The sequence below is a fragment of the Pelodiscus sinensis genome, chromosome 7 (genome assembly GCF_049634645.1).
Source record: "Pelodiscus sinensis isolate JC-2024 chromosome 7, ASM4963464v1, whole genome shotgun sequence".
NCBI lineage: Eukaryota > Metazoa > Chordata > Testudines > Trionychidae > Pelodiscus > Pelodiscus sinensis.
Window position 1 is genome coordinate 73,063,607 of NC_134717.1, and position 15,773 is coordinate 73,079,379.

At 42.9% G+C, this 15,773-nt stretch overlaps 2 protein-coding genes across 2 annotated transcripts in view; one reads left to right on the forward strand and one right to left on the reverse strand.

Moving 5' to 3' along the window:
* The window catches only part of C7H2orf69 (chromosome 7 C2orf69 homolog), a 22,050-nt gene extending 17,086 nt beyond the window's left edge, over positions 1-4,964 (forward strand). The window contains exon 3 of the mRNA XM_075934274.1: positions 4,166-4,964. Coding sequence (XP_075790389.1) covers positions 4,166-4,213 — 48 coding nt within the window. The 3' untranslated portion in view covers positions 4,214-4,964. The remainder of the gene's footprint in view (positions 1-4,165) is intronic.
* The window catches only part of TYW5 (tRNA-yW synthesizing protein 5), a 17,049-nt gene extending 1,333 nt beyond the window's left edge, over positions 1-15,716 (reverse strand). The window contains exons 1-7 of the mRNA XM_006117958.3: positions 15,584-15,716; positions 12,470-12,624; positions 8,284-8,353; positions 6,677-6,721; positions 4,963-5,100; positions 3,748-3,835; positions 2,278-2,394 (exon numbers count right to left, since the gene is read on the reverse strand). Of these exons, the coding sequence (XP_006118020.2) occupies positions 2,278-2,394; positions 3,748-3,835; positions 4,963-5,100; positions 6,677-6,721; positions 8,284-8,353; positions 12,470-12,624; positions 15,584-15,661 (691 nt within the window). The 5' untranslated portion in view covers positions 15,662-15,716. The remainder of the gene's footprint in view (positions 1-2,277; positions 2,395-3,747; positions 3,836-4,962; positions 5,101-6,676; positions 6,722-8,283; positions 8,354-12,469; positions 12,625-15,583) is intronic.
* Between the last annotated feature and the right edge of the window lie 57 nt (positions 15,717-15,773).

The window sequence follows — 15,773 nt, forward strand, 5'->3', positions numbered from 1 at the left end:
TATTTTCTAAAATTCAGGACTGTTGGGAGAGGGAATGGCCTCTCTCAGAGACTAAGTACAGGGACTACACTACTCCTCTGGTGCACGGACACGAAGTTTAAAAGGTAGGACCTACAGTTCAATTGTGCAAGAGCTGGGGAAGGGAGTAGATTTTTTTGCCTGCCTCCAGGCACTGCAGTGCCAAAGACATCCAAGTGACCAGCACCCAAAGGAGCTAACAGGACTGCCGCTGGCTGTGTACCCTTGGTAAATGTAGAAATCCCAGGAGACAAAGGTATAGTCAGTAGTAGGAAGTATCCCAAGGACACCAGACATTGGTCTAGTTGTGTTGCCAGAGTCTAGGTCAGTGTGTTTCAGTGGGAACTCTGCTGACCCAGGGATGGAACGCTGTGGTTCCTACCCACAGAGCCCTTTGACTGCTCATTGCTTTTCTCTGCCCACAACCCTATGATTGCCAATTCTCCTGTTGAGCATGGCACTTATAGCCACAATGTAGTGAGGGGGCATGGTCTCCAAGACTGACAAGAATGGACAGCTATGGACCCTTTTACAGTCACATAAAATGTGTGACTACATATACACATAGCACGTGTGTGCTGCATACTACACTTAAGTTATTGGATCTTAGACTATATCAGTGGCTCAGTTTTCAAGATCAATAACACTTTAGCATAACTGAATTGAAATTGAAAACACTTGCTAACAAAATCAGATAGGAACATCTACACTGGCTAGAACAAAGTGAAAATGTATGCAAACGTTTGTAGTATCTAGAACATTACAGCTACCTGTATGAAGTCAGTCTCTCTCTCCCTGCAATATATGTGCTATCTCCCTTTAGTTCTGTTCAAAATTTACATATATTTTCTGAAATTCATTCTTTGGTCACTGAGTGATGCTGAATAGTAAGAATCAAAGTAAATACTAAACAAAAGCACCAGACTTTTCATAAAATCTACATCACAATCAACACAAATATTAAAAGAAAGGAGGAATAGGAAACACTTCCTACAAGTGAAATACTTTTCACTAATCTATGTAATATAAAGTTTGGGTTTTCTAAAAAAAACCCTGCATAGCACTGAACACACAAGTGGCCAGCTGAAAGCTCAATAACAAATTTGTCCCTGGAATATTAAATTAAGTCTTCTTAGATCAATGAAAGATCTTCATTTTCCGTAACAACAACAAAAGAATGGCCGCACTAAGTCAAATCAATGGTGCACCTGTCTCCCAACACCCAGTGCTTCAGAAGAAATAGGGCAATTTTCCTGAGATTCATCCCTTGTCATCCACTCCTCGTTTCTGGCTGTCAGAGGTTTAGAGGCATCCAGAGCATAGAATAGTGTCTCTGGCCATCTTGGCTAACAGCCACTAATGGACTTCTATGCCATTAATTTATCTAATTCTTTTGTGAGGCCAGTTATACTTTGGCCTTTATAACATCCCCTTGCAACAAATTCCACAGTTTGACTGTGTTGTAGGAATAAGTAATCCTTTTGTTTGTTGTAAATATGTTGTCACTTACTTTCACTGCGTGGCCCTGGCTGCACAGGTAAATAACACTTCCCTGTTCACCTTCTCCTCACCATTCACATTTTTAGAGATTGCTGTCATATCCCGCTTAATTCCCTCACTATAGTTATATCATAACGCTACCAAGATTGCAAACCAGTGAAAAGCATCCAGATACTTACATGTGCTCAGGTTCATAGTTAATAAAAGTTAATACCAGTTAGTAGGTTGTTAAAAGATGGATAGACCAGCAGGAATAATTCAGCTGGCTAATCCTTATCTCCAGTGCTGTGCCATCTTGCACAGCAAGCTGTTTTCCATTTACTACTGTTGCAGAAAGTTAGGAGCATCTTAAAACGTAAATTATTCTGACTTTTTTTTTCAAAGCTGACAATTTGTAATAAAACAAAGTAAGAACTTAACTGCTCTATCCTTAATGCACATTTTGTCATTTGCCTCTTGCTTCAGCGAGAGAATGTTAGAGACATAGATGAACAAAGTGCCCATTCCCAGTCATAAACTCTGTTATCCCTTCTGAATAGAAGGAAGCCTAGTCAGGGAAGAGACAAATTGATTTTAATAGTAGGGCTATTAAGACAGATGCACACTGAATGAAATTTAGTATAATAATTTTGGTCAGATTCAAAATGTCACACATCTAGAATTACACAGAGTTGCAAATATGTAATTCAAACCTGGAAATGAGGTGTCACAAAATAATATGATTAAAAATAATGTGGGTTGGAGCGATTTGTCACTTACCTGGAATGAACAACACATCGCCTGCTTCAAGAGAACATTCATGGCGCCTGGCTTTCATAAAAAGGGGATATTTCTCCATATCCGGGTTATCCACGTTTAACACCTCTGATTTGGTGCCTAATGAAGTTTAAAAAAAAAACCCATTCACAAATTCTTTAATACTGGCCAATGTAAGTCAACACAACGTTCTTAAGATATAACAATTATTGGGCCAAATTCAACCATGACAGAACTTCATTGACTTCAGCTGAGTTCCATCAGGGTTGAATGTGGCACTCTGTGCACATTTCAAGTATTACTACGGGTTGGACCTGGTCCGGCACCCTCGGGGTCTGAGCCGTCCTGGACCAGGGAGTTTGCTGTACCAGGAGAGGTCAATGCTCCACTGTTGGCTGCCCAGCTGCTGGCTCCTCTCCCTGGGGCTCTCAAGGCTGGCGTTCCCTGCCCTGACGCTGCCCCACTAATTCTGGCCTGGCTGAGACTTCCCACCTGCTGCCACTGGGGGTTCCTCAGCCAGGGCTGCCCAGCCACCGTCAGCCCCTTTCAGCCACTACCTCTGGGGATTCCTAGCAGTTTCCTGGCCCCAAGGACACATGGCCATTGCCTGTCCCATAGCTGTGGCCTGGTTCCATTGCTCCCAGGGGAGGGGAGTCCCCGGTCAGGGCCACCGCCGAACCCGCTGTCACCACGGGGTTCTCAGGGTTTCCTGGCTGGGGCTGATAGGCCAGCCCCACTGCCACTGGGGATTGCCATGATGGGGCCAGGACACCCGGTTGCTTCCCGGCCCCACTGCTGGGGGGGTTCCCTGGCTGGGGCTGCTCCGGCCATCTGACCACACTGACCTCTGGGGTTCTCTGGCCAGGGCAGAGGTTCCCAGACACTGTGTGACCTGGCTGACACCGGAACTCACCTGCCTAGCCACTGCTGGCCCAGCCAGGACTCTGCAGACCCCCCTCTCCTGAGGCTCTTTGGTCTAGCAATATCCGTGGCTTTGCTGGACTACAGATGTTGCCAGGCCAAAAAGTCCCGGATTTGAGAGGTTCAACCTGTACAATCCTACCTATAGGGTGTTCACTGTCCATAATAGCCACTGAAGCCAAGTTTCACTAAGTTACAGTTACAATAGGGATGTATCAGAGTCAGCAAGGAGGGGGAAGCAAGAACTGGTGCTGGGGGGAGGCGGCTGAAAGGCTGGCTCCCCCCAGCACCATTTCTGCGGTTCGGAGAGGGGGGCAGGATAGGCAAAGCTGCAGCGGTCCTTGGGAGCTAACCCCGCTGTGGCTTTGCACTTTAAATGTAGTAAGATCTCACTGGGCTCTTACTACATTTAAAGTGCAGAGCTGCAGTGGGAGTGCCCCATCCCCATCGACTAATCGAGTAGATGGACATTCCATCGACTACTCAATTAACCGATAGTTAGCATCCCTACTTGAGGAAGACTAAATTCAAATGTGTATGACAAAAACATACCTGCTAAATACAAATATGGTGCATCTCGAGGACTGTACAGTACAACTCGTTTTTTTCCTACTATCTGTATTAAGAAGTTATCCATTATCTGAAAATATAACAATACACTATAAGTATAAATAGCAGACAGATTTTATACACAAGAATGGGCAAATATACATTCCATATCAGCATTCTGTTATGTAACATTTCCTCTGAAAATAAAGCTCTGTGTGTGTGTGTGTGTATTAAAAATTAAAAAAACAAAAACAAAATTACTACTCCATAAAATGTTACGCTGAAAATCTGAATCATATGACATCTATTTGTGCTGTTAATCTTACATTTTTGATATGTTAATTATAAATGGAAAAAATGCCTCTCCATCTTTCTTTTTAACAACTCTTTTACTTGTCTTTTTTGTCTCTCTTTAAACTAGGACTTGCAAGCTTTACTGTCAAAAATTCAAAGCGATTATCTGCCTTGATTATGAGCAAAGCAAAACATAAGGCAAAATATATTTAGAACTGCTTTTACCATCCTTCCAACCACCTTCTGACCTCATTTTACTAACCTGTCACTGAAAGTGCAAAACCCATGTGTGCTTATCTCATCTACACAATATAATATTCCCATATCTAAACCTGTCTGGGCTCTTACTAGACAAATATATGTGTTACCAATTACAGCAAAAGAGCATGAAAAACCACCACACAGATTAGCTAGGAAAGGATCTCACAGAGTTGAAAATAAGCTAATTCTACAAAGTACTATGTAGTTTCACCCTCCGCTGCGATGTGTGGTGGTGTTTATTTTTACTAGGGGACTGCCCCCTGCTCGCTATGCTTGCCAATCCTCCTCTCTCTGCCTGCTTTCACAGCCAGAGAGCCTGATGACATCATTCTGTCACACGGCAGGAAAAACTTTTATATAGAGAGAGAGATTCTTTAAATATTTTACTGCTATTTAAAACAACAAGTAAAACCCAATCTTTCAATTTTTTCCTCACATGAGGCAAGGATTTCAGGATGGGGAAATAAACTGAGACCCAAAATATTTAAAATATTCAATGTCTAAAGTCAGTTAGTATTTGCTTAGTACCCAAAAGCATGCAAGGTGCTTCCAACTGGCAACAAACCCATGTCCCCTGTAAGGTTTGTAATCTTGGTGCTATAGTCCTGAAATGAGATTCAAACCACATTTTGTCAACAAAGCCACCAACACAAGTTTGCCTACATCATAGTGTGTCCACAGTTGTAGTCCTGCTGAGCTGATGCGGAAGACACTGGAGAAGAACTGTTCCTTTTCAAAATATTCTGGGATTTGAATATCTTCTGCCAATGAAGGAAACTGCTTTCTGATATCTGCAATATCCTAAATTAAAATGAACATATTGCAATGTTCTAGTTAAAATCATATATTTGAAGTGAAAGCTACTGTGTTAAATCATCAAGACTAGATCCCCAGTTGTGGCCAAGGAGCACTTGGTATTACTTGGGGGCTGGACATGGGGGAGCCTTATAAACAATCTTCAGTTATCAGGGTGACAGTCCTGTCTCCAGTATAAGTTAGGACAGCCAAAAGCAGCGTTCCTTCTAATTTTTCCCACCCCGAATTGAATGAATTGTGTTATGTGCATCAAATGGCTATGGCAAGAGTGGAAACAAAGGCTCCTGAGTTGGGAAAGGGCTCAGGTATGGGGCAGAGGCTGGGGATGAGGGTCCTGGGGTGGGGTCAAGGATGAGGGGCTCAGAGCTGGGACAAAGGGTTGGGGAGCAAGGGCTCTGGGAATGAGAGGTTTGGAGTGCAGGAGGGTGCTCTAGCCTGGGGCCAGCAATGGAAGGGGGTACGGACTCTGGGCTGCGGGTGAGGTCCATTAGTGGGTACAGGCTCTGGATTGAGGGTGTGGACTTTGGGATGGTGCAAGGGATGAGGAGTTTGGGGTATAGGAGATGGCTCTGAGTGAGACCCAGAGTTGGGGCTTGGGCTTACCTGGACAGCACCTAGTCAGTGGTGCTAAGGTAGGCTGCCTAGTACCTGCCTATCCTGGGGCACCACACAGCACCCCAGCAGCAGCCAGCAGGTCCAGCTCCTGGGGTGGGTGAGCATGAGGCACCTCAGTGCACAGAGCCCCATGCTCCCCTTGCTAAAAAGCTAGACCTGCCTCACTGGCTGCTTCCCAACTAACCCCAGCATAGCATTGCCCTGATTGGTGACAAGGAGCCCCTCCCCACTGGTCCCAACACAGGGCTGCCCCACTCATGGCAGCTTCTTGCTAAAGCCAGCAGAGAGGGGTGCCCCTCGCTGAGCTTGGGGAGAGGCATCTCTCCCCACTGCAGCCATAAGCCACTATGCAGAACTTAGTGGGAAGCCACTGTGCAACTTAACAGGAACTTAGGCTTGAAGGCTGCTCTGATTTATGCTGACAACAGTTCTGAGGGGACAATACCACAGCCAGGAATCATCAAGACACCCCAGCTATGCTACTGCTCTCCCGATTAACCTCTTTATACCAGCATTTGAGGGATGGAAGCAGAGGTGACAGTAAACAGGTGCACCCTAGTGTGCAGCTCTGGCAAGAGCTGGCTGACCTGCAGCAAAAACTGGCAGGGAGCTATTTAAAGAGTTAGCAGAGATGCGGGTTGCAGTAGGACAGTGCCTATAAGAAATTATAAGATACGTTCACTGCTGTTGGGAGGTGAGACACAGGAATCCTAATAGCAGCTATAGGATATCCAGAAAGTCTCTTAAGGAGGCCTAGTCCTTTGGAGACCAGCTAAGCTTGGATTTAGCACTCCTCTTTAAAATGTTTGGCCTAAATAAGTTTACAAGACAAAAAGGACCACCATCGGGTTGTATGCTTGAATAAAGGCAAATGATCAAAACAAGGTCCTTAAAGATTTTAAACTGCTGCTCTGAAATACATTCCCTGCAGTTCCACATTACTCACCTTCCGTGGGTCTTCACCTAGTGATCGCAAGTAGTATTTCTCATCCTTAACACAAACACAAACGAGAATGATCATTAGTACACAAAAACAAAGAATTAGAACTGACCATCTCATTAGTTTAATGAAGAGCCTCATTAAAATCTGGTACAACTCAATGCCATTTACAAATTCAGCTATTCGGCTATCCTGCCCTTTCTTCCACTGCTCTCTGCTGGTTACCTGAAGAAATGAAAGGAAGTGAAAATATGCTAATTAAATGAAACAGGCAAATTCAAGGGGGCAGGGAAAGATCTAAGGGTATAAAACACATGTTGCTCCATATGGAGACTTAGATCACAAATTGTCAGCCTTTTCAACAGTGCTTTGAGTCTATCCAGTAATAGAGCATATGTAGAAATGAAACCCTTCAGAACACTGACACAGGAAATCACAACAATGTATTTCAGAACATACTGCATGTTACAAATAAATGATGGAAGGAATATTTGAAAAATCATTTGGAGTTGCCCAGCTTCTACTCCCTTAGGGATGTAAAATCCCAGTTAATCAGTTAACTGGTTATACCTTAGGTTTAACTGGTTAACCGATTAAGCAGGATCCCACATGGGGAGGTGCCCAGCAGGAGTCAGTAGCCCTGTGAGATGCGGGCGGTGGACTTCTGCTGCCCCGTGAGCTGTGGGCAGGGGGCTGCTCTCCTGGGTATTTGGTTAACTGGTACCCAGTAAGCATCACCCATTAAGAGTAATGCATATTGGGTAACCAGTTAACCATTCACATCACTAATTCCAATTTAAACTTTCTATAACTAAATGTATTTGGGGAAAGTGAATTCCTATGAACACACACACCATTCAAAGTTTTTTGGACGTAGTTATGTTATGATGTCATTTAATTACTTAATAAATGAGTGTGTTGTAACATTTCTGCCTTTTATATTTGTACATCTTATAAATTGCTATAGCTTAACTAAACACTTGAGCATTTACATCCTTTAAAATATCTAACATACATAGTTGCTATTTTAAGCATGATTTCATTTCTTACTCTGTCTTGAAAACTTTAGTCATGTAAGTAGTAAGGATGTGAATGGTTAACTTATAAGCCTCACTCTTAATGGGTGAGGCTTACTGGTTCCAGTTACCAGTGCAGGCTGGAGCAGCTTCCCACCTGTCGCAGTCAGGGGGTGATCCAGTCTACTTGGAGCAACCCCTGACCACAGAGGCCCAGGGCCAGGTATCCTGCAGGCAGGGGCACTCCAGATGGCAGAAGCAGCCCTAGCCTGTGAAAAGCCAGGTCATGCCTCAGGCAGGGATGCTCTCATTCCCGCAGCCCCTTTAACTGGCTAACTGGTTAAACATTATGTTTAGCCAGTTAACCAGTTAAATGGGATTTTACATCCCTTGTAAGCAGTCCTTTGCCACACACGCAAGCCCAATGTAATCAGTTATACAATACACATGAGAAATGATTAACTCTTGAGCTCTGATCCAGCAAAGCATGTTTTACTTTAAAGTTAAGTGCTTTGCTAAAAAAAAAAGCTTAAAGCAAATCTCAATATAGTGACCTAATAACTAAAGAAAGAAAATATGATGTTTTAAGGAAATTACCTCAGATATAAAGTACTCAGTATGTTTGACTTCAGCTGCTCTCCGTACAAACACATCAAAAGGCAATGTTCTGAAATATAAATATGCATAATGATAATCAATGTAACAATTATTTAACTAATGGGCATAGAATACTTAGTACCAGATCAAATTCATGTCTCTGGCCTATAACAATGTAGTAGGACAAATGATTTAATCTGTTTTAAATAATCAGCATGCAGACTAACAATTGTTTGCAATAGAATGTCAAATAACTGACAAGATAAAAATCATATGTAAAAATCTTTCATTATTGTGCAGATTGTTCATACACTACAGCCAAAAATATTTGGCTGTAAGTCAGCTTGTAGAAAGATAATTATTTGGGATCAGATTTTCAAGAGTGTTCACTATCCAAAAATTCTGTGCTCAAACTCTTGTGCTCAATGGGAGTAGATGGGTGACGACAGCTCTTTTGAAAACATGGTCATTTAATTTAGATGCCTAAATAGAAACTAAGCTCTACTGTAAATATAACCCCAGTTATAGGTGACAAGCATTTCTGGAAATCTGGGTCACAGTTTGTGCTGCTGACTTCTTTCAATCATTGAATACTAGAACTAGAAGGGACCTCGAGAGGTCATCAAGTCCAGTCCCCTGCCTGCAAAGCAAGACCAAGTACCATCTAGGGATGTCAACGTGCAGTCCACTACACGATTAACTGATAAACCAAGGCTTATCAACTATTGCACTCCCTCTCCCCCCCCCCATTGCTGCCTCTCTATCAGCCCCCCCACCAGCTCCTGAGGACCAGCTTTAAGCAGACTCCTAAGCATTGGATCCACCTGCCTCCCGCAACCCCTCGCTGCTGCCTCTCTCATAGACAGGCAGCAGTGCAGAGGGTGAAAACGCCAGGCTACAGCTGATATCCGTGGGGAGCCATCTTGTGGCTCTCCACGCATGCTGGCTCCGTGGACCTGCCTGCCCTCCTCTTGCTGTGTTCTACAGAGGCAGTGAGGGGGAACGGGCAGGAGCAAGTGCTGGGGGGAGTCAGTTTAAAAGCCAGTTCCCCCCAGCACCAGCTCTGCAGTGCGACTGCCTCTTCCCCGAAATGAAGTAGCAATGGGTAGCAATCAATGACTCCATGTGTGGTTGACAGTCGGTATCAAGCGAAGTGCCCCAAGGGTTGGTTCTGGGGCAAATTTTGTTCAACGTTTTTATTATTTGGATAAGGCGATGGATTGCACCCTCAGCAAATTTGCAGATGACACTAAACAAGGGGGACGAGGTAGATACACTGGAGGGTAGTGACAGGGTCCAAAGTGACCTACACTTTGAATGAAAGATCATTCAAATCACCTAGCTGTAGCCATTGATAGATGGTCCATTTCACTGATAATATACAATGTCTATGTTCATGTAAAGCTTGATTCAGCAGCTTCTGGAGTCAATAGAGAGAATCCCACAGACACCAATGGAAGTAGATTCAGACCCACAACCTGAACTATGCCTTATCCCTCTGAAAGCAACATGAGTTGTTTGTGCTCAGCAGCACATGTCTGGATCAAGTCTTAGCTGGCCATAATAATGTTTAAGTCTGTGTACTATAGAGTTTTTATTCTTGTAGTAATTTTATTTATTTTCTCCTCCAATATGTATATAGCCCAGTCCAGAGAACTTCTGAGATCCCCAAGTACTCTAGAAGTGGCAACATTCATAAATACTGAGCAACTCTCAACATCAGACATTTAAGGTGCATCTACACTACATCTGTATCTCAAAATCAGCTACGTAATTTGAATGTAGCTTATTTTGAAGATTTCGAAACAAACCGCTATTCTGAAATGCCCCTTAATCCTCATGGAACGAGGTGTACAGGGATGTCAGAACAGCAAGCCCGTTATTTTGAAATAATGGGCTTGTTTAAAAGTCGTGGAATAGCTATTTTAGGATACCAGAAATAGCGCCGCTATCGAGATGCACTCCCCATGAGCATTTCCATACTGACATATATAAAAATGCAAATTTAGCCCCCGTCTGTAAACTCTAACACGCCTGAGCAATTTATGCATGTGAAATATCACCACTGAATTAAACAGAAATCCTTATATACATAATGTCAGTAAAGTGCATTATACACATAATATTAGTAAAGTGCATAGTATCAGAGCCTTATAAGGAAAACAAAGAAACAAAATTGCAACTCTCCTTTATTTGACTGTTTTGTGTTTCATTTTTCTCCCAAACAGTGAGATAAACACTAATATAAATGAGACAGATGTAGGACAGAATTTTATTTGTAGTCCAAAACACTATTTCAAAATGGTCAACAGTTCAACCAGCTGTGAATAAAAAAAATGTAATGAATATGACACCAGGCTTTACTCATTGTAGGCTCTAGAACAATTGATTCCAGCACTTTTTCTGCTTTCTTAAACTTTATTAAAATAAGAAATGATTGAACATATCTTTCATACTTGCAGAAAGCAAACAACAACTGAAATGAAAACTTTATGATTTGTAGATCAACAAGAAAATGGCTGAGGTGCACTGGATTCTGAAAAATGTTTCGGGAAACCACAGGACATGGAAAAATGTAATGAAGAGCTTCTTAGGACATTACACATTTTGTGGTACCAATCTCCAGAGTAAGCAACTAGTGAAATGTGCAATATTCTTTAGTTTGAGGACACTGGAAAGTGCTCATGCCCTAAGCTTTGAAGTTGTTTGTTTTTTAAATGCAGACATCCTTCCAGTGTAAGTCTGTTGAACTAGCACATCTGTAATATAACAGCATTAAAAGAAGTTCAGGTAGGGTACATCTACATTGCACCATTATTTCAAAATAAATAGTGTTATTTCGAAATAACAATGCAAGCATCTACACAGCCATTCTGTTATTTCAAAATAATTTTGAAATAAAGGACGGCTTATTCAAAAAATCTGTAAACCACATTCTACAAGGAATAACGCCTATTCCAAAATAGCTATTTTGAAATAAGGTATGTGTAGATGCTCCACTATTGTTATTTCGAAATAGCCCCTTACCAGGGCCAGTCTAAGTTATTCCTCCTCAGTGCTTCCAGGGGCTCTAAATTGACATCTACATTAGGGAAGCCTGCCTCGGACTAATTTTGAGGCTTCCCTGCAGTGTAGACGTGCTATTTCAAAATAAGCTATATCAAAATAACTATTCCAGAATAGCTTATTTCAAAATAAGCATGCAGTGTAGACGTATCCGTACTGAGCAGCACTAACTTCTAACAATTCTAATCAAATACTGAAAAAGCATCAGAGAATCAGAACGGCATGTAGTGTGTTGCCTAGTTTCAAACGTGTTGTTGCAGCAGACTGCAAGTCACAAACTGAGTGTTTCTCTCAAACCCTTCTCTTTGCCTCTATTTTCACTACATCAAAATCAGACCACTTATTTTCATTTTAGGCCCTTCACCGTCTATCCCTGTGCTACTTATCAAACTCTCATACAGTATGGAGACATTGACTACCACATTCATTCTGCAAATGACCACACATTTTTAAATTTTTCTGAACAAGCATCTTTGCAGTCCTTCCCATGCTGCACCTTATGCATGGGAGGGCGCTTTCCACAAGTATCTGCAGAACCACTATTATCCTCCTCCAAAATATTTTTTTAATATCAGAAAGGAGTTTTACCAGTGGGGTGTATTGACAGGACAATGTAGTGAAATTTGATTTACCACAGCCTTTATCATGCCTCATCTGTGAATGAGATGAGGCTCAAGTTTCCTACCCAGTCTCACATCTTGCATGAGCACCAAAGAAATATTAAAAAACTGCTTGCTGGGACTGGGGGCGGGGGGGTTAGAGAGAGACTATGACACACTAAGGAATTCCAATGTCATAGCTGAATTAGAAAGCTGTGATGAAATACATTTTAAATTAAGAACAAAAAACACCTTTCTAATGGTGTCTAAATTCAAAGGCATTTTCTTAAAAAGAGAAGCTCTATCATATCTACTTACTACAGTAAATAACAATATATGTGATAATTACCATTAAGAAATTTACCTACAGCAAGAGAGCACCAGATTGCTGAATAGTAACACCAACAGATCCAGGCATCATAGAAGAGCACACTTTGTATAAAACGTCAAAGCAATGTAGAATGTTTATAAAAGTGGCCAGTGCATCCCTTTAAAATAAAAGAAGTCTTGCAATAAAGTACCTATATAAAAAGTTCTTACTGAGGAAGTCCATCTGTGGCACCGTGGAAACATGAATCTTTACTTCTCTAGTTCCTGCTGTCTGGCTAAGGTAATCCACTGTCCATTTGGTTGTGCAAGTGCCTAGGTGTATTCCTTTCAGCACTGCTGGCTTTCTCTGAAATGTAAACAAAAGCAGTTTTATAGCATGTCGTCACTGAACCAGTAATAGAATCCAACAAACAATTTCAGAACTAATTTGTCAAGTTAAGTACAAGAACAAATCAAATGAATATGTACACCTGGTGCACATTAGCCAGAATACTCTAAAATCTGATTTGTCAATTTTATACATGTTCACTTTTTTTTTTAAATTGTATCCCTTTGGTATATATGGTCATGCCAATTTTCTTCCTCAATTTGATCTGAGGAAGTGGGTCTGGCCCATGAAAGCTCATCACCTAATAAACCATCTTGTTAGTCTTTAAAGTGCTGCATAGTCCTGTCTTTTGTTTCAGCAAGACCAGACTACATCTCTATTACTGTTTATAAGTAGTGAGTTTTGAGTTCATTTACTTTATATATTCATTCTTTACCTCTCAGTTCTGTGATAACAGAGGGGGTGCTGGCTCTTAACCCTCATGTGTTTCTGGTTTTAATGTAACATGGTTGATGGAGGAACACATGAGATTAATTATTCCCTTTTTGTTTTCAAACCAAACTCCAAGGCAATGTCTACACTGGCATGATCTTGCGCAAATACTATTTAACACAAGAGTTCTTGCATTGAAGTATTTACGCAAGAGAGCATCTACACTGGCATGTGCCTTTGCGCAAGAGATGTGCTTTTGCGCAAGAGCATCCGTGCCATGGTAGACGCTCTCTTGCGCAAGAAAGCTCCAATGGCCATTTTAGCTATCTGGCTTTCTTGCACAAGAAATGCATGTTGCCTGTCTACACTGGCCTCTTGTGCAAGAACAGTTGCACAAGAGGGCTTATTCCTGAGCGGGAGCATCATAGTTCTTGCACAAGAAGCACTGATTTCATACATTAGAACGTCAGTGTTCTTGCACAAGAACTCCCCGCCAGTGTAGACAGGCAGCATGTTTTTGCGCAAAAGCGGCCGCTTTAGTGCAAGATCGCGCCAATGTAGACACAGCCCAAGGTAATAGCAGATAGGCTTGCATCAGGTGTTACAACAAACAACTTCTACCCAATTTTAACTAATAAGAATCCCACTAGTTTCAGTCAGAGTTTGACTCACAGGCATCCAGGACTGAGATCATCACTGCATCATATCTCCAGCTAGCAGAAAAATGAGCAGTATACTTTCAGGATGACAGCCATGCAACCATCATGTAACCCAACTGGGATTGTTAAAAGACGACACTCCATGCTATACTCCAGCTTGCGTCCTGAAACTATATGCACAAAGCCCTGGGCCCCCACTTAAGACCCAAAGAAGACAACAGTGCTTTGTGCAGGGTCTTTTTGCCTAGAGCTCCTTCCAGGATTAGTGCTTTAGCCTTCTTTAGCCTAATGAGGGATACTCCCGTCTTCTTGTGCCACATGAGGGGACATGCTGTTGTTTCAGTTCCTCAAGATCTATATGTCAACATATAATGAGATCTATTCCTCACCAGTGTTTTTCACTTATCCCACTACAAGGAAAAAAATTCATATGACCACCACACACATCTCTGTTACATAATGCCAACAAGAATAGTTAGCAGGTATATAATGCTTTTCACTCATCGATCTCAAATATAAGAGATGCAAAACTATCCTGATTAAATGCAATTTTGATTTTTTGGGAGATGTTCTTCACTTCTCTTTTAAGAAACACCTAAAATTATCCAACAGGAGGCTCAGCTAACCACAATTTACCTCAAACTTTCATATCTTATCAGTGTAATTTTCTAATCATCCTTCTTTCCCCATTTATTCTCATCATAACACCACTGTTTAGAAACACATGCCATTTTTGTCAGACTGATATCACTAAGTGAATTTGTAAAATATCAGAACGCTCTTTAGAAATGGACATACTACACAAAGAAATACACTTCACATTGTCTGATGCATCTTCACAGCATATGAAGCATCTTCACTATTTTAATCACAAAAATAGGAATTACATAAAAGTGACATTCTGGTTTATATTCTTTTTGAAGAATCAATTAAAAAGGCGACGATAGTGAAACATTGGTTAGTTTTATATTTTTGTCTTATTTGTTGTTTTCTCTCTCTCTCTCTGGGGTCCCTGTTGTAACGGGAAACCCAAAATCAATGGGTATCACACACAGTTTGGACTTTAATATTCTTCAAGTTCCAAAAATCTTGTATTGTGTAAGAAGCCAAACGGCTTCTGTAAAGGGGGACGAGGAGACTCTGAAGTAACCTCTTGCTACACTGGGATTGCCATGGGCCAGCTAAATCTCGCACGCTCGTTTCGGATTCAGTTTAAGAGAGCTGAGTTGGGTCGGCTCGCTCTTGGGAGGGCGTCAGGGGGCAGCAGAGGATGGGCTGAGGGAGTTTCAAGGGGATAAACAGCAGGGCTGTGTCTACACTGGCATGAATTTCTGGAAATGCTTAAAACGGAATACTATTCCGTTTTCAGTTTTTCTGGAAAAGGAGCGTCTACATCGACAGGCTGCTTTTCCGGAAAAGCCCTTTTTCCGGAAAAGCGTCTGTGGCCAATGTAGACGCGCTTTTCCGGAAAAGAGCCCCGATCGCCATTTTTGCAATCGGGGCTTTTTTCCGGAAAAAGACGACTGGGCTGTCTACGCTGGCCCTTTTCCGGAACAGTGTTCCGGAATAAGGACTTATGCCCGAGCGGGAGCAGAATCGTTTTTCCGGAACAGCGGCTGATTTCGTACAGTCGAGCGTCGTTGCTTTTCCGGACATTCAAGGGCCAGTGGAGGCAGCGCGCAGCTTATTCCGGAAACGCGGCTGATTTTCCGGAATACGTGGCCCAGTGTAGACACAGCCCAGGGGATTCCGGGCCAGCAGCCCCCCCTCGGCATCTGACTGAACCAGCTGCTCGCCCGGGACTCTCCAGCACGGAGCGGAGGCTCCGGCCGGGGGCACAAGGGGGCGGGCGAGGCAGGCCCAGCCCGGCACACGCGCCTCCTCACCAGCGGGTAAATGTCCTGCCGAAAGCGCTCCCTGCTGACCCCGCTGTGCCGCGCCACGGGGCTCGCCGGCTGCGCCATGGCCGCCGCCTCACTCGCCCCGCCCACCGCCTGGGTCTGACGGAGGCCGGATTCTCCGCGCGCGCGGGGCGGCCCAGCAACGGCCCAGCCCAGCCGTTTCGGCGCGCGCCGG